This window comes from Delphinus delphis, chromosome 17 (assembly GCF_949987515.2).
Source record: "Delphinus delphis chromosome 17, mDelDel1.2, whole genome shotgun sequence".
Lineage (NCBI taxonomy): Eukaryota > Metazoa > Chordata > Mammalia > Artiodactyla > Delphinidae > Delphinus > Delphinus delphis.
Genome location: NC_082699.1, coordinates 15,853,045 through 15,866,279, shown reverse-complemented (window position 1 = coordinate 15,866,279; position 13,235 = coordinate 15,853,045). Strand labels below are relative to the sequence as shown.

The following is a 13,235-nucleotide window of genomic DNA, read 5'->3' as shown; positions in this document are numbered from 1 at the left end:
AGATCACATTGAATCTGTAGATGGCATTTTAACAATATTAATTCTTCTAATCCATGAACATGAGATACCTTTCCATTTATTATTTGTGTCTTCTTCAATTTCTTTCATCCATGTCTTATAATTTTCAGTGTAGAAATCCTTCACTTTTTAAGTATTTTATTGTTTTTGATGCTTTATTGTAAATGGAATCACTTTCTTTATTATCAGATCATTTGTTCTTAGTGTATAAAATGCTGATTTTTGTATCCTGAAACTTTACTGAATTCATTGATTAGATCTAACAGTTCTTTTCTTGGAGTCTTTAGGATTTTCTATATATAAAATCATGTCATCTGCAAATAGTTTTACTTCTCCCTTTCCAATTCTGATGCTTTTATTTATTTTTCTTACCTCATTTCTCTGGCAAGGTCAGTTTGATTCTTAGTCCCACACTGCCTTACATTGTAATGAAATAGTTTCAGCAGATATGTCTTGCCTGCTGGTTCTTGGCAGTAGGATCATATGTATGTATATTACTTTACAAATCTGCTGTAGCTACAGAGCTGTACAAGTAATAGAATATTTTAATGAAAAAGTTTATAGACTTTATTAAACCGAGAAGCAACCCTGAGTCATTTCCCCTAAACCCTTATTTTGCAAATAAACAAACTGGGGCTCCAGGGAGATTAGTAACATGACTTTGAATCATGACAAAAGTCAGAGTTGAGAGTATAACCCAGGTCTCCTCTTTCTAGAACCTGCTTTTCTTTTCCTCTTTTGCCACCATATCTCTCTGTCTTCATATAAGAAATATTTGTTCCACGCTAAACATTGATTCAGGGAAAAAACTTGTTTACTTTGCACCCAGTTGCCCTGGGAAGCTCTTGTCGGTCCATAAAAGCTTCACATCAGTATGTGCTTAGTTAGGGAAAATGTTATTTTGCAATATTAGTTCTAATTACTTGTTAACATGTTTGACTCCCCTGTTCTCTCCACTAGACTCAGTCTTCTTAGAATTAGTCACTATTAAGTGTTAATCATAACTATCACTATTAAATGTTAATCATAACTATCATTATTATTAATAAACTCTTTAACAGGGCTAACCAGGTCCTGCACCACTTGGCTCCTACAGCCGGTAATGTCACAGCCATGTCTTTCTCTCTCACAGCCAGTATCCTAACAATGAACTTCTCCTTTGTCCTCTGCCCCAGCCCCCTTCACACACACAGAGACATTACAGTGCTCTCCTGAATGATCAGCCTTTCATAACTAGCTCAACTATGACCTCCTCTTACCAGTGTCTCTCCCAGTTCCCCAGGCAAAGGGAATTACCCCCGCCTATTCCTTTTAGGTGAACATTCATGATTGTTGTTCATTTCTCTTTTTTTTGTATTTTTACTGTAACTTTTTTTTTACATCTTTATTAGAGTATAATTGCTTTACAATGGTGTGTTAGTTTCTGCTTTATAACAAAGTGAATCAGTTATGTTGTTCATTTCTGCTACTCACCCACAGACTGTGAGAGGGTGGGCTGGGGATGTCTTCTACACCATGCCTGTGAATGCGAAAAATCACTAATGAATGAATGCAAAATAGTACAGTCTACTTTTATGATCTAAAATTGCCAAGTGGAACATCATAAATTTTTTTTTTTTCATAAATTTTTAAAAAGAAATCTCTAGTACTTGGTTCTGGACAGTTATTGAAGGATAACAAAAATAGAGATACTCCAAAATAGTATAGAATCCAGAAAGGTCTACATATAATATTGGACTGTGGTATATGTTTTTAGCAGATTACTTGTTAATAAGTAACAATAGTTTGCATCCCCAGAATAACAGCTATGTGATCTGCACCAAAATAGCTAGTAGCTCCTACTGTCACTTACAGATAGTCCCCCCAAAAAACTCCTCAGTTCTAAATTCTGTTTGCTTTCATGCCATCTTCTCCTAATAGTGTGAATTGTTTAAAAATTCCCTAGACCTATAATTGCAAATTATACTCAGGCCTTCACATTATTTTTTGCATAGAAAAACCCCACAGTGTTTTCTGTGGGCTTAATAGAATTGTGTTCTCTGAAGCGTGATGATTATCTTTCTCTTACCAAGAAAAAGATTTTGCTGATACATAAATACTTAGTATAGTGCTTTTTGAGCCGTAAAGTTTATAATCATGTTTTTATCCCTCATGGACGATGTAACCTCTTGTGTGTGTGTGTGTGTGCTGCTTTTCTTGTCTCTGGTTAATTCAGGTGTTTCACAAACATTCCCATCATTTAGATTTCTAGATGTTTTAAACTACCACCAAGAAAAACAAAAAACTACCTTAGATGTTCATTTAAAATTTCCCATATGGTAAACCTGTTTCAGGGTCAATGCAAAAAACGAAAAAAAAGTCGCTTCTTACAGGAGTAAAATTAAGTTTTGCAAAATGTAAAATACTACCAGCTAAGGAAAACCGCTTAAACTTGCAGCATGAAAAATGCACTGGATCCAGATTTTGAAAGGCAAATGTTTGACAAGGTTTTGTTCATAGCTACTGGATTTTATTTGAAATCGGCATGCAAGTCGCAGTGTAGGTCTGCTTAAGAAATACCCAGCACCTTCTTAAAAGAAACAGACTCCTGAATTACATTTTAAAACGCAGTCCAGTATTCTTAGGGGAGGATTAAGTTTGAATTTGTGTTTTAAACAGATGTGATGTTGAGATCTTAACTGGCAGTTTTCACGGTACTGAATAAGGGGGTGTGGGCAGCATGGTGGAGTGCCAAAGCAGCCTTTTAGGGCCTGTGCTGGGAGTGTTCTCTGTCTTCACCACGTTGTCTGCCCCTTTGCAGCACGCCATGCCCTTCTGGAGGGTCTCCAGTCACTCGGACCTCATGGCCCTACATCATGCCTTGGAACTGGAGTACCTGTAACGGCCCCCTAGCACTTTGAAACCACACAACCGCCCTGTGACCAGGGACACATCCAGCAGGCTGAGTCCCGAGTCGGCGCCGGACTCCAAACTAGCGATTTCAACATTTTGATGCCCAGCTGCTGTGGGTCCTCGCCTCTGCCCTTGTGGTAAATGAAGGACCACATCCCTTTCTTCAGAACAGCTGTTGACTCTAGTACTGTGAATCCAATGCAAATAAGCCATGAGAATGTTCTAGCACAGTGTAACGTGTCTTGGCCACATTAACTACATGGTTCGAACCTGTGAAGAAAGGACCCGCAGACGCTTTACGTTTTTAGCATCTTCAGTGTGACCTAAACAGCTTCTCCAATACAGCAAACCTGATTGCACAACAGAGACTGAAATGGGTTTCCTGATTACCAGTGGGGGGATCTTCTTGTAAAGGTTTACTTTTTTGGTGTCTCATACCCAGGGTCATCTGTACATCTCTACTTATTTATGAACAGACTTCTTAAAAAAAAAAAAAAAACAGCTTTATCGAGGTATAATTCAGGAACCCTACAATTCATGCGAACAGACTTTTTTGACATCAAATAACTGAAGAGACAGTAGCATGATGAGAAGCGACTGAAGGCTCTGGCCTCATGACACAGCAAGTACTTTGAATTTTAGCACATTGCAAAGTAGTTTAAAATATGTCTAATTTAAACGTATAATATGTACATCACTGAGACAATCATGTACAGAAAGAATTTTGGGTGTAAATTTGTAATAATGGATGATTCTTTTACATATTGTTTAGGAAAATGATATTGAAAGGTAGCAATGCCTTGATAGTGAAGTATGAGGCAGGATATGCACAGACGTGCAGTGCCTTCTCGAAGTACTGGGTATAAATATGTAGATAATGGATTTTTTTTTTTAAGATCATGTTGTCAAGACCAAAAGCATGGATGTCAAGTGTCAATAAGATTTTGTTTTCCAATTTTTTTTCCCATCAGTTCTTTTTTTATGCTGTTTGTTAGGAGGGCCTTGGTAAAAGAACACGGCAGTGTCTGTCTTAAATAATTTTGGGGAAAAAAGCCCTCTTAAAACCTCACTTTTTCATTTTCAACACTAATGTAGTATATGTAACTACTTGGAAAAAGATGATTCAAACGCTCCGTCCCACAGAAAGAATGTAGATGATGGATCTATTTTATTAATGAAATGGCTCATGAATTGGACACTAGCAAAGTTTTCATGTGCTCAGATGCTATTTTGTCGTTTAAGGAAGGACATTACCACATATCTGGAAATCAGCAAAACTTTGTATTACTTCCTACATTCATGTTCCTTCTGTTTTCACACTCACCTCCCACCCCAGCCTCCCAGGAAAGTTCATTGCCAGCAGGGGACACAGCCCGGTCATCATCACCAAGAAAATAATGCTACTCTTCACCCCCATTCTGTATTATATGACAAGCGTAAACCTGGGAAATAAAATTTGTCACCTTTGCAATACCCTAATAAAGTTTCTCCAAAAGTGAGCCATCAGTTTATCTAGACACTAGTTTCTCTCATCTAAAGCCTTCCATTGTCATGAAATTACTTTTTGGATGAATTTTCTTTAATAGTATATTGGGGGAAAAAAATAACACCAGCTTTGACCCAAAGTAGCTAAAGAGCTACTCTATCCTTTTCTGAAGTTTCATGTTGCTGCTAGAATTAGTCAGTTGTGAATTTCTCAAAATCGTTTAATCATTGAATTCAGTTTGTTTTTCCTCTTTTGCTTGAAGCAAACAGAAGTCGACAATTTTTCAGCCTTTCCATTTTACATTTTTGTACTCTGCAGACTGAAAAGACAAAGTTTATCTTACCCTTACTGTATAAAGGTGTGTTGTGTTGTGTCCACAACTGTGTACAGAATTTTTCTTCATTCAATTTGTGTTTAAATTAATAAAACTGATTTGTGAAGTACTGTAAGCTCCTTGACTTGTCGGTATTTTCTTCATCTCTTGGTTCTAAGAAATAGTAGGATCTTGGTTGCATTAGAAAGCTCAGTCCAACAAAAGGAAGTTGTACAGAGCAACTGTAGGAATGGCTTTATCAGTCCTTGAGAGGGCTAAGCTAGAAAAATTACAGCTGTTTCTTTGATCACTGTTAAGAACAGATGAATGGGAAAGCTCTTTACTTCCTCCGAAACTATATAAACTAGACCTCCGCTCAGACTTATATGCTATAGAACAGAATTCAGCATCAAGTGTCTTGGATGCCAGAGCATAGATTTAGCCACTTAAATACCCAAGGGACAGCAACAGAAATGAGCTTCATCTATAAAGAACGCCCACAACATACACCGCTAAGATTTGGCCAGATTAATCAGACAAAGAGCTATAAAACAGCACAACTTGCTTCCTCCTGGGATTTCATCTTAGAAACACAGCATTCATACATACAAACATGTGACCATCAAACACGCAGTGGTCTGACTCATTTATCAGGCCCAGGGTGTTCGTTTTTCACATGCACGCACTAGTGAAGTGTGTGCGCATGCTCAGACACCCGAGAATGAAAAGTTTGGGGAATGTCTATAAAGAGAGGCAGGGGTAGGGAGCAGAGGGACTTTTAGGTCTCAGGTGAAGAAAGTATGGAAAACAGGCAAAATGGAGAGCATACCCTCAAAAGATGGATTTTCTAAAGCGCCACTTCTAACGTGACCCCCCACTCTGGCCAAAATGCTTAAAGGGCTCCCCTTCAACCATAGATGAGAGCCCAGATTTCTCTACCTGCCATTCTAGAGTTTCCAAGTACAGCCTCTACTTTCTTCCCAATGTTGTCTCTCGTTATTCTTAGGAACAAACCTTCAGTACATATAGACTGGGCTCTTTAATGGGCCAAACAGCCCGTAAGCATCCCCGCCAAATGCTCAGAGCTCTCCCATTGCCATCAATGACTTCCTCCACCTTTAATCCACCCAAACCGTGTCCAGCTCCAGAGCCTTCACCTCGGTAGAACCTTCTTTCCCACCATGGCACACAGTGTTAGCACCTTCTCTTGAACTTCTCTCACCCAACGTCCATAGTCTTACTGGCCGTCCAGACTACTCCCGTAAATAAAGGCTCGCCAGGCCCCCACCACTGTCCGAGATGCTGAGGATAAGAGGTCTCTGCTCACGAGGATGGAGTTTACATCAGAGTAGGCGGGAACAGACAAATGAATTACTGAATGAATGAGTGAATAAGATACATTCAGTTGGAAACATTCTTTGTGGAAAATTAAAACAGGGAATATGGGTAGGTGACAGGGCTTCCCTGGAAAGGATGGACTGAGACATGTGAACTGAGACCGATTGCTAAGAAGCAGGCAGCACGTGAAGATGAGGGGCAGAAGATATAGGCAAAGGGCCTCAGAGGAGAAGACTTCTATTTACTGTGTTTTAGGAGTGAAAATCACACTCATGGGTCCCAGAAGAGATGATCTGGGAAAGGAATGGAGACGGGGAAAGTCTTGGTGAAGGATTTGGACGCTATTCTAAATGGCCGCTGAGGGGTCTACACGGGGTTGTGACCCAATCTGACACACACTTTGGAATGAACACTCTGGCTGCTGGGTGGAGGATGGGCTAAAGAAGGGTGAGAGAAGAAGTGGGGCAACGAGTCATCAGGCCAGTAGGACAGTCCAGGAGAACAACAGCCAGATTCAGATTAGGGTGGGGAAAAGGACACCTGGATTTATTTTTAGTGACAGCAAGGACAGCACTTGGCTAATGGGTTGAATGGGGGGAGCAGTGAGACACAAGAGGAGTCTGGACACCCCCAGAGTGAGGGGTCTCCTCCACACTGTGAGACAGTACACCTAGTGGTTAAGAGCCTGGCCCCAGCAGGCAGACTGCCTGGGTTCGAATCCCAGCTTCCCATTTTAGTTAGCCAAGTTGTTTAACTTCCCTGTGCCTTAGTTTCCTCATCTGTAAAATGGGAATAACAATAATACCTACTTCAGACCGTTATTATGAGGACCAAGTAAGTTAACATGTGTAAAGTGTTTGGGACACTGCTTGGCATATTTTTTAATGTTGCCCATGACTATGCTGGCTAAGTATTCAGACTTTTTTTTTTCTCCCCAACTAAAGAACCAGCTCTTTGACGGCACAGACCATTTACAAGGGGACTGCATTTTTCTGGCCTAGTCTAGGAAACAGGATGAAAAAGGCCATCTAGTTTCTGACCTCAAGCACTGGGATGGTGGCTATTAGAAAAGAATCACAATGATAAAGGAGGCTTCCGTGAGTGGTCCTGCTGGCGTGAGAGGTGGGGAGAGCAGGGCAGCCTGGGCAGGCAGGAAACGCCGCCCCGAAGCTGAGCCCTGCCGGCTAGAGTTGGCCTGAGCAGAGTGGGGAGAAGGGGAGCACAGGAGAGAGGCCGAGAGGGAAGATGAGAAGGGAAGAAAGGCCACAGGACTACAGGAGCGCAGGGAGTGTGGGTCAGAGTGGCCGGGAGAGGGAGGGGTGAGGACGTGAACTGTCCTTCACTTCCAAGTAGAACTTCAGGCTTAGTGCTTTTATTACCCATGAGCATGGCTATTCCTCTTTCACAGGAGAAAGACAAGAGGATAGAAACAGGTTGCATTCAGCCTCCTGCATTATAGCACAAACAGCCTGGGACCCTTCACTGGGGCCACGATTCCACATTAAACTAGACTTAGATGTTAGCCCTAAGTAGTGCCTAGCGGAGCCCCTTTTATTATACCGATTACAAAACTCAGGTTAAATGCTCTGTCCAAGAGGTCACAGCCAAATCAGGCAGAGTCATAACCCCAGGCGACGCTTGGGTACAACACAGAATCATGAAAAGATCACGGGCTCTCGGGTCAACAGAAGTTGGCTTTGCCCCTTGCTCCCTGGCTCCACACCAGGGCTTTCCATTTTCAAGGTGTATTTGGCGTCCTGTCCACCGTTAGTACAATTGTCCGATGATGTCTGAATGCTTTGGGTTGTAAACCTCAGCACCTCAATTCTATGTCATCCTTCCAGAGACTGGTTTAAAATTTGTCTTCCAATCAGCATTTACACGTGTCCAATGCACGTGCATTCTGTCATAACTTTTAAAAGTTGCTTTTCAAAACATTTGAATAGGGCTTGGGTGTTCCCCAATTCAAATGACTATAAAGGAAGCCATTTGCTTAACACAATGTGGAGATGCTGCCGCGGACAGCCTGTGTTCATTTAAGACCTGTAAGAAATTTCCTTCCAGACCCTGGGATCCCCGACACTCTCTTTCTGCAGCTACAGAAGCTTCAGCTGACTCACGTCGCCCTGTCCATCCCACTCAGGATGGTTTTCTGACAATCCAGAAGGAGACAGTTAGCAATAGCACTTCTTTCTTTCAGTGTCTCTCAGAAACGTTTCCATTTCTCTCCGTTCTGTGCAATTATCCAAACTGACAGGCGAACTTGTGGCAGAAGAAATGAAAGGGTCTGTAATTGAGGAAACCTTTGGCTCCACTGACTGAAAGCAGGTTGTTTGTAAAAAGGAAATCCTGACCTCAGCTAACTGGCAAACTCTGTCAGAAGCAATAGAAGGAAGCGAAGGAGAAAAAACAGCGCCGGGGATTTTTATTGGCAACAGAAGAAAAACGGATGCCCCGCCAGAGGGAAGCCCTTCCGAGAGAACTCTCTGATGGGGGGACCAAGTGTGCCCAGAGCTAGTGCGTGTGCGGCTACACACCGCCTGGTGGCCCTGGGCTGGGTCTGTCGGCTGGTCTGACTGGGGGACTTTGCTGCCTGGGACCATAGCTAGACTGACCATCCTGAACATGGATTTTCTTCACTCCTCTCTACTGCTCCCAGCACCCCGTGGCCTGCCACACCTTGTCTCTGGCTTGACATGAAGCCCCAGGACCCAGAGGTGGGAAAGGAGATAAGCTACCTCGTGTTTCCCATGTGGGTGCTGTCCACCTCCTCCCCCCACCTCCTCCCTCTGTCTGCCACCCCATTTGGCAGGGCTCTGCAGGGACCTCTGGGAAACTCCCTAAGAGAGGAGGCCCCCTCAAGCTCTCATATCCTTCCGTCAGTGGTCCTCAATGGGCTGCCCGTTGAAGTGGCCTGGGTGCCTCGAACACTCCCTGAGCCCCTCTCTATAGATTCTAATTGAATTTGTCTAGGTTGGGGCTCCAGCAGCAGTCAAGGTAAAGAACCATTGCTTTGGGCCAACCAGGTATGGGAAAGACCTCCATTCAACGCAACTCCCAGCAAGGCTGGGCCATGTGTGGAGTGTGAGTTCCCAGATCCTGGCCTTTCCCTTCCAAGCCATTCCGATTCCCGGTTGGCCATGCCTATGCCCCGGAAATCCTTATGACCCCCAACTCAATTCCATTCAAGCATCTAAGGGGCTCCTCCTGTGAGTGAAGAGTTCTGCCTGCTGTCAGGGGTGTCCCCAGGGGATTAGCCATCTAGTGGGGAAACAGAGAGAATGTGAGAAAAGGCAGATGTGACGAGGGCCTCACTGGATGACCAGGACACTGGAAATCTAGGGGGACAAATGTTGCAAAGAATTTTAACTTATGATAGAAGCCCAGAGGGGACAGCAATGAATGTTGGCTGGGGAAACAGGTCTCATTGAGGGGATGACATTTTCATCGACCTAGATGAGACAAAAGAATAAGATGCTGATAGGCTCCTAGGTTCCTCACCCTCTTCCGGATCAATGAGAGAGAGAAATATTTAATAACTGCCGGCTGCAATAACCCGAGTGAGATGTAAGGAGGGTCTGTCCTAGGGCAGCCCTGGGGATGGAAACATGGAACCCGTTTCGCAGGTGTCCCAGAGGCACACCTTATCACTCCTTATCAAGGAGGCCCTTCCTATCACCCTCCAAAAACTTAACCTGGAGATGGGCTGGGGGGCAGGGGGCAGGGGACAGGACCTTTGTAGTGCTGTAAGCAGATAGGTTATGGGGTCCCCGAAGAAAGAGAACCAGGAATGGCTTTCTTGACATAAGAGGAACCATGTTGGCCTCAGCATTTTGTGATCTAAGCCTGGCCACATGCTGGCCCTTGAACAGGTCTCAGTAATCAATGAGCTTTAGGGAACAAAGGAATGCAGGAAGAGAGAAAAGCCAGCCGAACAATAGAACAATATGCAGTGACAAAGCAGAGTCCTCCTGCCTCCTCAGGGGATAATACACAGAATAATACCTCTCTGAGTTCTGCAGGGTCTAAGGTCCCCACCCAGGGGAGGACAGAATGATGAAGTTGACCCTCCTGACTTCAGTCAACTCAAGTTCGGATTCTGTCGACCTTTGTCCCAATTTTACGCTGAATTCTCCTCTGCTCAAGCCCCTTCATGAATATACATGGACCTTAGCTTAAAAACTCCCCAGTTTTGCTACTGGGGAGACACCGCTTTGGGAAAGACCCCTAAGGTTCTCCTTACTGGCCGCAAGGAATAATAAGCCCTTCCTGCTCCCCGTCTTTGGCTTGGTTGTGTCTATTGGCTCAACACCCCCCAAGAGGCAAACCTAGTTTTCGGGTAACAGTATCTGCAGGAGGACGAGGGTCCCCCGAACGCTCACTCCTCGCACCTCCCTTTAAGGGACGCTGCATCCTCGGAGAGACGAAATTGGCACCCAGAGGCCTCTCCAAGGCCCTTCAGTGCAAAACCCCTTTGACTGCGTCCCTTGCATTTACAAGCACGCCACCCATCTCAGATGGAAGGCAAAGTGTCGACCATGAAGAGAAGAAAAGAAAGGAAAGAAAGAGAAGGAAAACCAAGACAGTGTGTGAAGGAGGAGGGAGGGAGGGTTTGTTGTGTCAACTTGGACGTTAAAAAGAACGAAACCACTGAACAGGATCCCCCTGTACTTGCCCTAGCCCTGATGTGCAGGCGGCCTGGACAGGGGCCCCCTGAAGTCCCAGGGATCAAAGTCCCGGTGAGCACGCGTCCAGACAGCCCCCGGGGCGGAGGAGGAAGGGGAGAGGGGCTCTGAGCGGAGGCAGCCCTGCCCCTCCGCTGGCTCTTCAGAAAGGGCCTCTTTCACCGCCTCCCCCCATGTTCCTGTCTGTACCAACCTCTCACTGAGAAATCACCGCAGGCCCCATCACCTAGCCTACTCAGTGGTTCAAAAATACCAAAGGTTTTGCAGAACTTCCATTCTTCTCAAAGTAGTTAAAATGCAAGCGGGCGGGGGCCTGCACTGATAGAGGAAGCACACGCCCTTAGTGGAACAGTCTTGTTTTGAAAAACTTCTGCCCTCTGGGGTTGAAAGCATTTCTTGGCCCAGTGGAATCCAAAGGTGCCATGAGAGCTCCAGCAAGGCTTCCAGCCCCTGACCTTGATATTTATTTGCAAAGCCTTACAGGAAATCAGTGCTACGTGTTCCATGAAAAACAAAGGGAAATGCAGGAATCAGGAAAAACAACAGACTGCTCCAAACAGCCTGACATCAACAACAGGCTTTAAAGAAAATGAGATGCTGAAAAAATAGTTCCCTTTGACACGTCACCTTTCAGCATGTACTGAAGACCCACTGTACGCCCAGCCCGGTGCAAGGTGCTGACAGGGTCTGGGTCCTAAGAAGTTCATGTTTCCCAGGGTGGAGTCTGGGTGGGCTGCTGAGATAAAGGCAGCGTTGGGTGATTTGGGCTTGAACGGTAAGGATCAGAATGAACTGGAGGCTTTGGGCGCAGGGGTCACTGGGGAGATGAGTGCTTTGGGAAGATTCCTAGGCGAATGTAACATTTAATCTGTACTGAGGAACAGGTGGGAGTTTCACAGATGGAAAAAGAAAGAAGAGCAAAGCTGGGGGGAAAGAGCATAACGTCTAAAACAGTTTCAGAAATTGAGCCTTAAAATTGCTATAAAAATTAAGCATGACTAAAACAGTTTCAGAAATTGAGCCTTAAAATTGCTATAAAAATTAAGCATGACATTTATAACCATTCACGGAGTGCTTTCTACCTCCTGCGAGAAATTCATAGAAGGGCAAGAGAGATGTGCTCTGCACACCAATGCCCAGAGTTCATTTCACCAAAGGTTACAAACTCAAATGACAACAGGGGCCAGTAAGTAATATAAGTGGGTGAGGGATTCAGGCCTATTATAGAAATCCCAGGGCCCTCTCATTTAAAAACAACAACAACAAAACCTTATTCTGATTTGATAGTGACAGTTCAGAAGTTTTCCTACACTAGAAAAAAAACATGCAAAAAAGTATACTGTTATCAGCCCTAGGCATTCATTCTCGGAGGGAAGAGGTGGGGATGGTCAGAAGAGAGCAGGGCTCTACGAAGCCGACAGCTGCTTCTCAGCTCTACCCAGTTGTTGCCACGAAGGAATGCTGGCTCAGAGTGTCAGGTTTTCCAGATTTCAAGGAAGCCAGATATCCTGATATGGGGGGGGGGACGGGGGGGGGGGCGAGGAAACGGTTGTGGGAATCTCAAACTTTGTAAATTCTGGCTCCAAATTTTAAATTCTGTAGATGGATTAAAATAGGACAGTGGGCATAGTTTAAAACATGCAGATAATGGAAAAGATTTCTGGCTGGAATGTCTAGGAAGACTTCCTGGAGGAACTGATCTCTAAGCTGGGCCTTTGGGAAGGTTATTGGCCTCAGGTAGGAGCCTGGAGGGCAAACGGACTCAAGTGACAGCATCAGTCATACTTTGGAAAGTCATGTCATTCAGTGGTACCCAATGTGGCCATGTACCAAAATGAACTTGGGAATTTTTTTCACCACATTTATGATCTTTTAAATATTTTTAAATGTTTCTGTACATGCTACAACATGGCTTAACCTAAACAACATTATGCTAAGTGAAAGAAGTCAGACACCAAGGGACAGATATTGTATGATTCTAACGTTGTATGAGGGACCTAGAATAAGCAAATTCATAGAGACAGAAAGTAAAATAGAGGTTACCATGGGCTGAGGGCAGAGAGAAATGGCCAGTTATTGTTTAATGAGTACAGAGTTTCTGTTTGGGATGATGAAAAAGTTCTAGAGATGGACAGTGCTAATGGTCGCACACTATTTTAATGTACTTAATGCCACTGAATGGTATACTTAAAAAACATTAACATGGAAAACAAAATAAAAGTTTATGTAATATAAGCATGCCTACTTATCAGAAATGGAGAAATATGTAAAATTGTAAAAGGATTTTTTGTTCTCAACCTGCCGCCACATGAACGTACAATGAACCATCATTTCCCTCACAAACTCTTAGGAATTCATGCCACTGGACTCCTGAATGCCAGCACTGACTACTTCACTGGCAAAAACCCCAACTATTTCCACTTAGAATCATCCTGGGTTTCATGTACTTTGACTCTGAATCACTCACTGACTGCACTACTGCTCAGTTATAGAACTTAAGGAG

The 13,235-nt window shown here is 43.9% G+C and overlaps 1 protein-coding gene and 1 long non-coding RNA gene across 7 annotated transcripts in view; one reads left to right on the top strand and one right to left on the bottom strand.

Annotated features, from left to right (window-relative positions):
* EYA1 (EYA transcriptional coactivator and phosphatase 1) overlaps window positions 1-3,096 on the top strand; it is a 150,394-nt gene extending 147,298 nt beyond the window's left edge. For all 6 annotated transcript variants that reach the window (XM_060035176.1, XM_060035175.1, XM_060035173.1 and 3 more), the window contains one exon: window positions 2,819-3,096. In XM_060035176.1, the coding sequence (XP_059891159.1) occupies window positions 2,819-2,899 (81 nt within the window). In that variant the 3' untranslated portion in view covers window positions 2,900-3,096. The remainder of the gene's footprint in view (window positions 1-2,818) is intronic.
* The window catches only part of LOC132440201 (uncharacterized), a 59,176-nt gene that overhangs the window by 16,216 nt on the left and 29,725 nt on the right, over window positions 1-13,235 (bottom strand). The window contains exon 2 of the long non-coding RNA XR_009522536.1: window positions 1,492-1,537. This is a non-coding gene — a long non-coding RNA (uncharacterized lncRNA). The remainder of the gene's footprint in view (window positions 1-1,491; window positions 1,538-13,235) is intronic.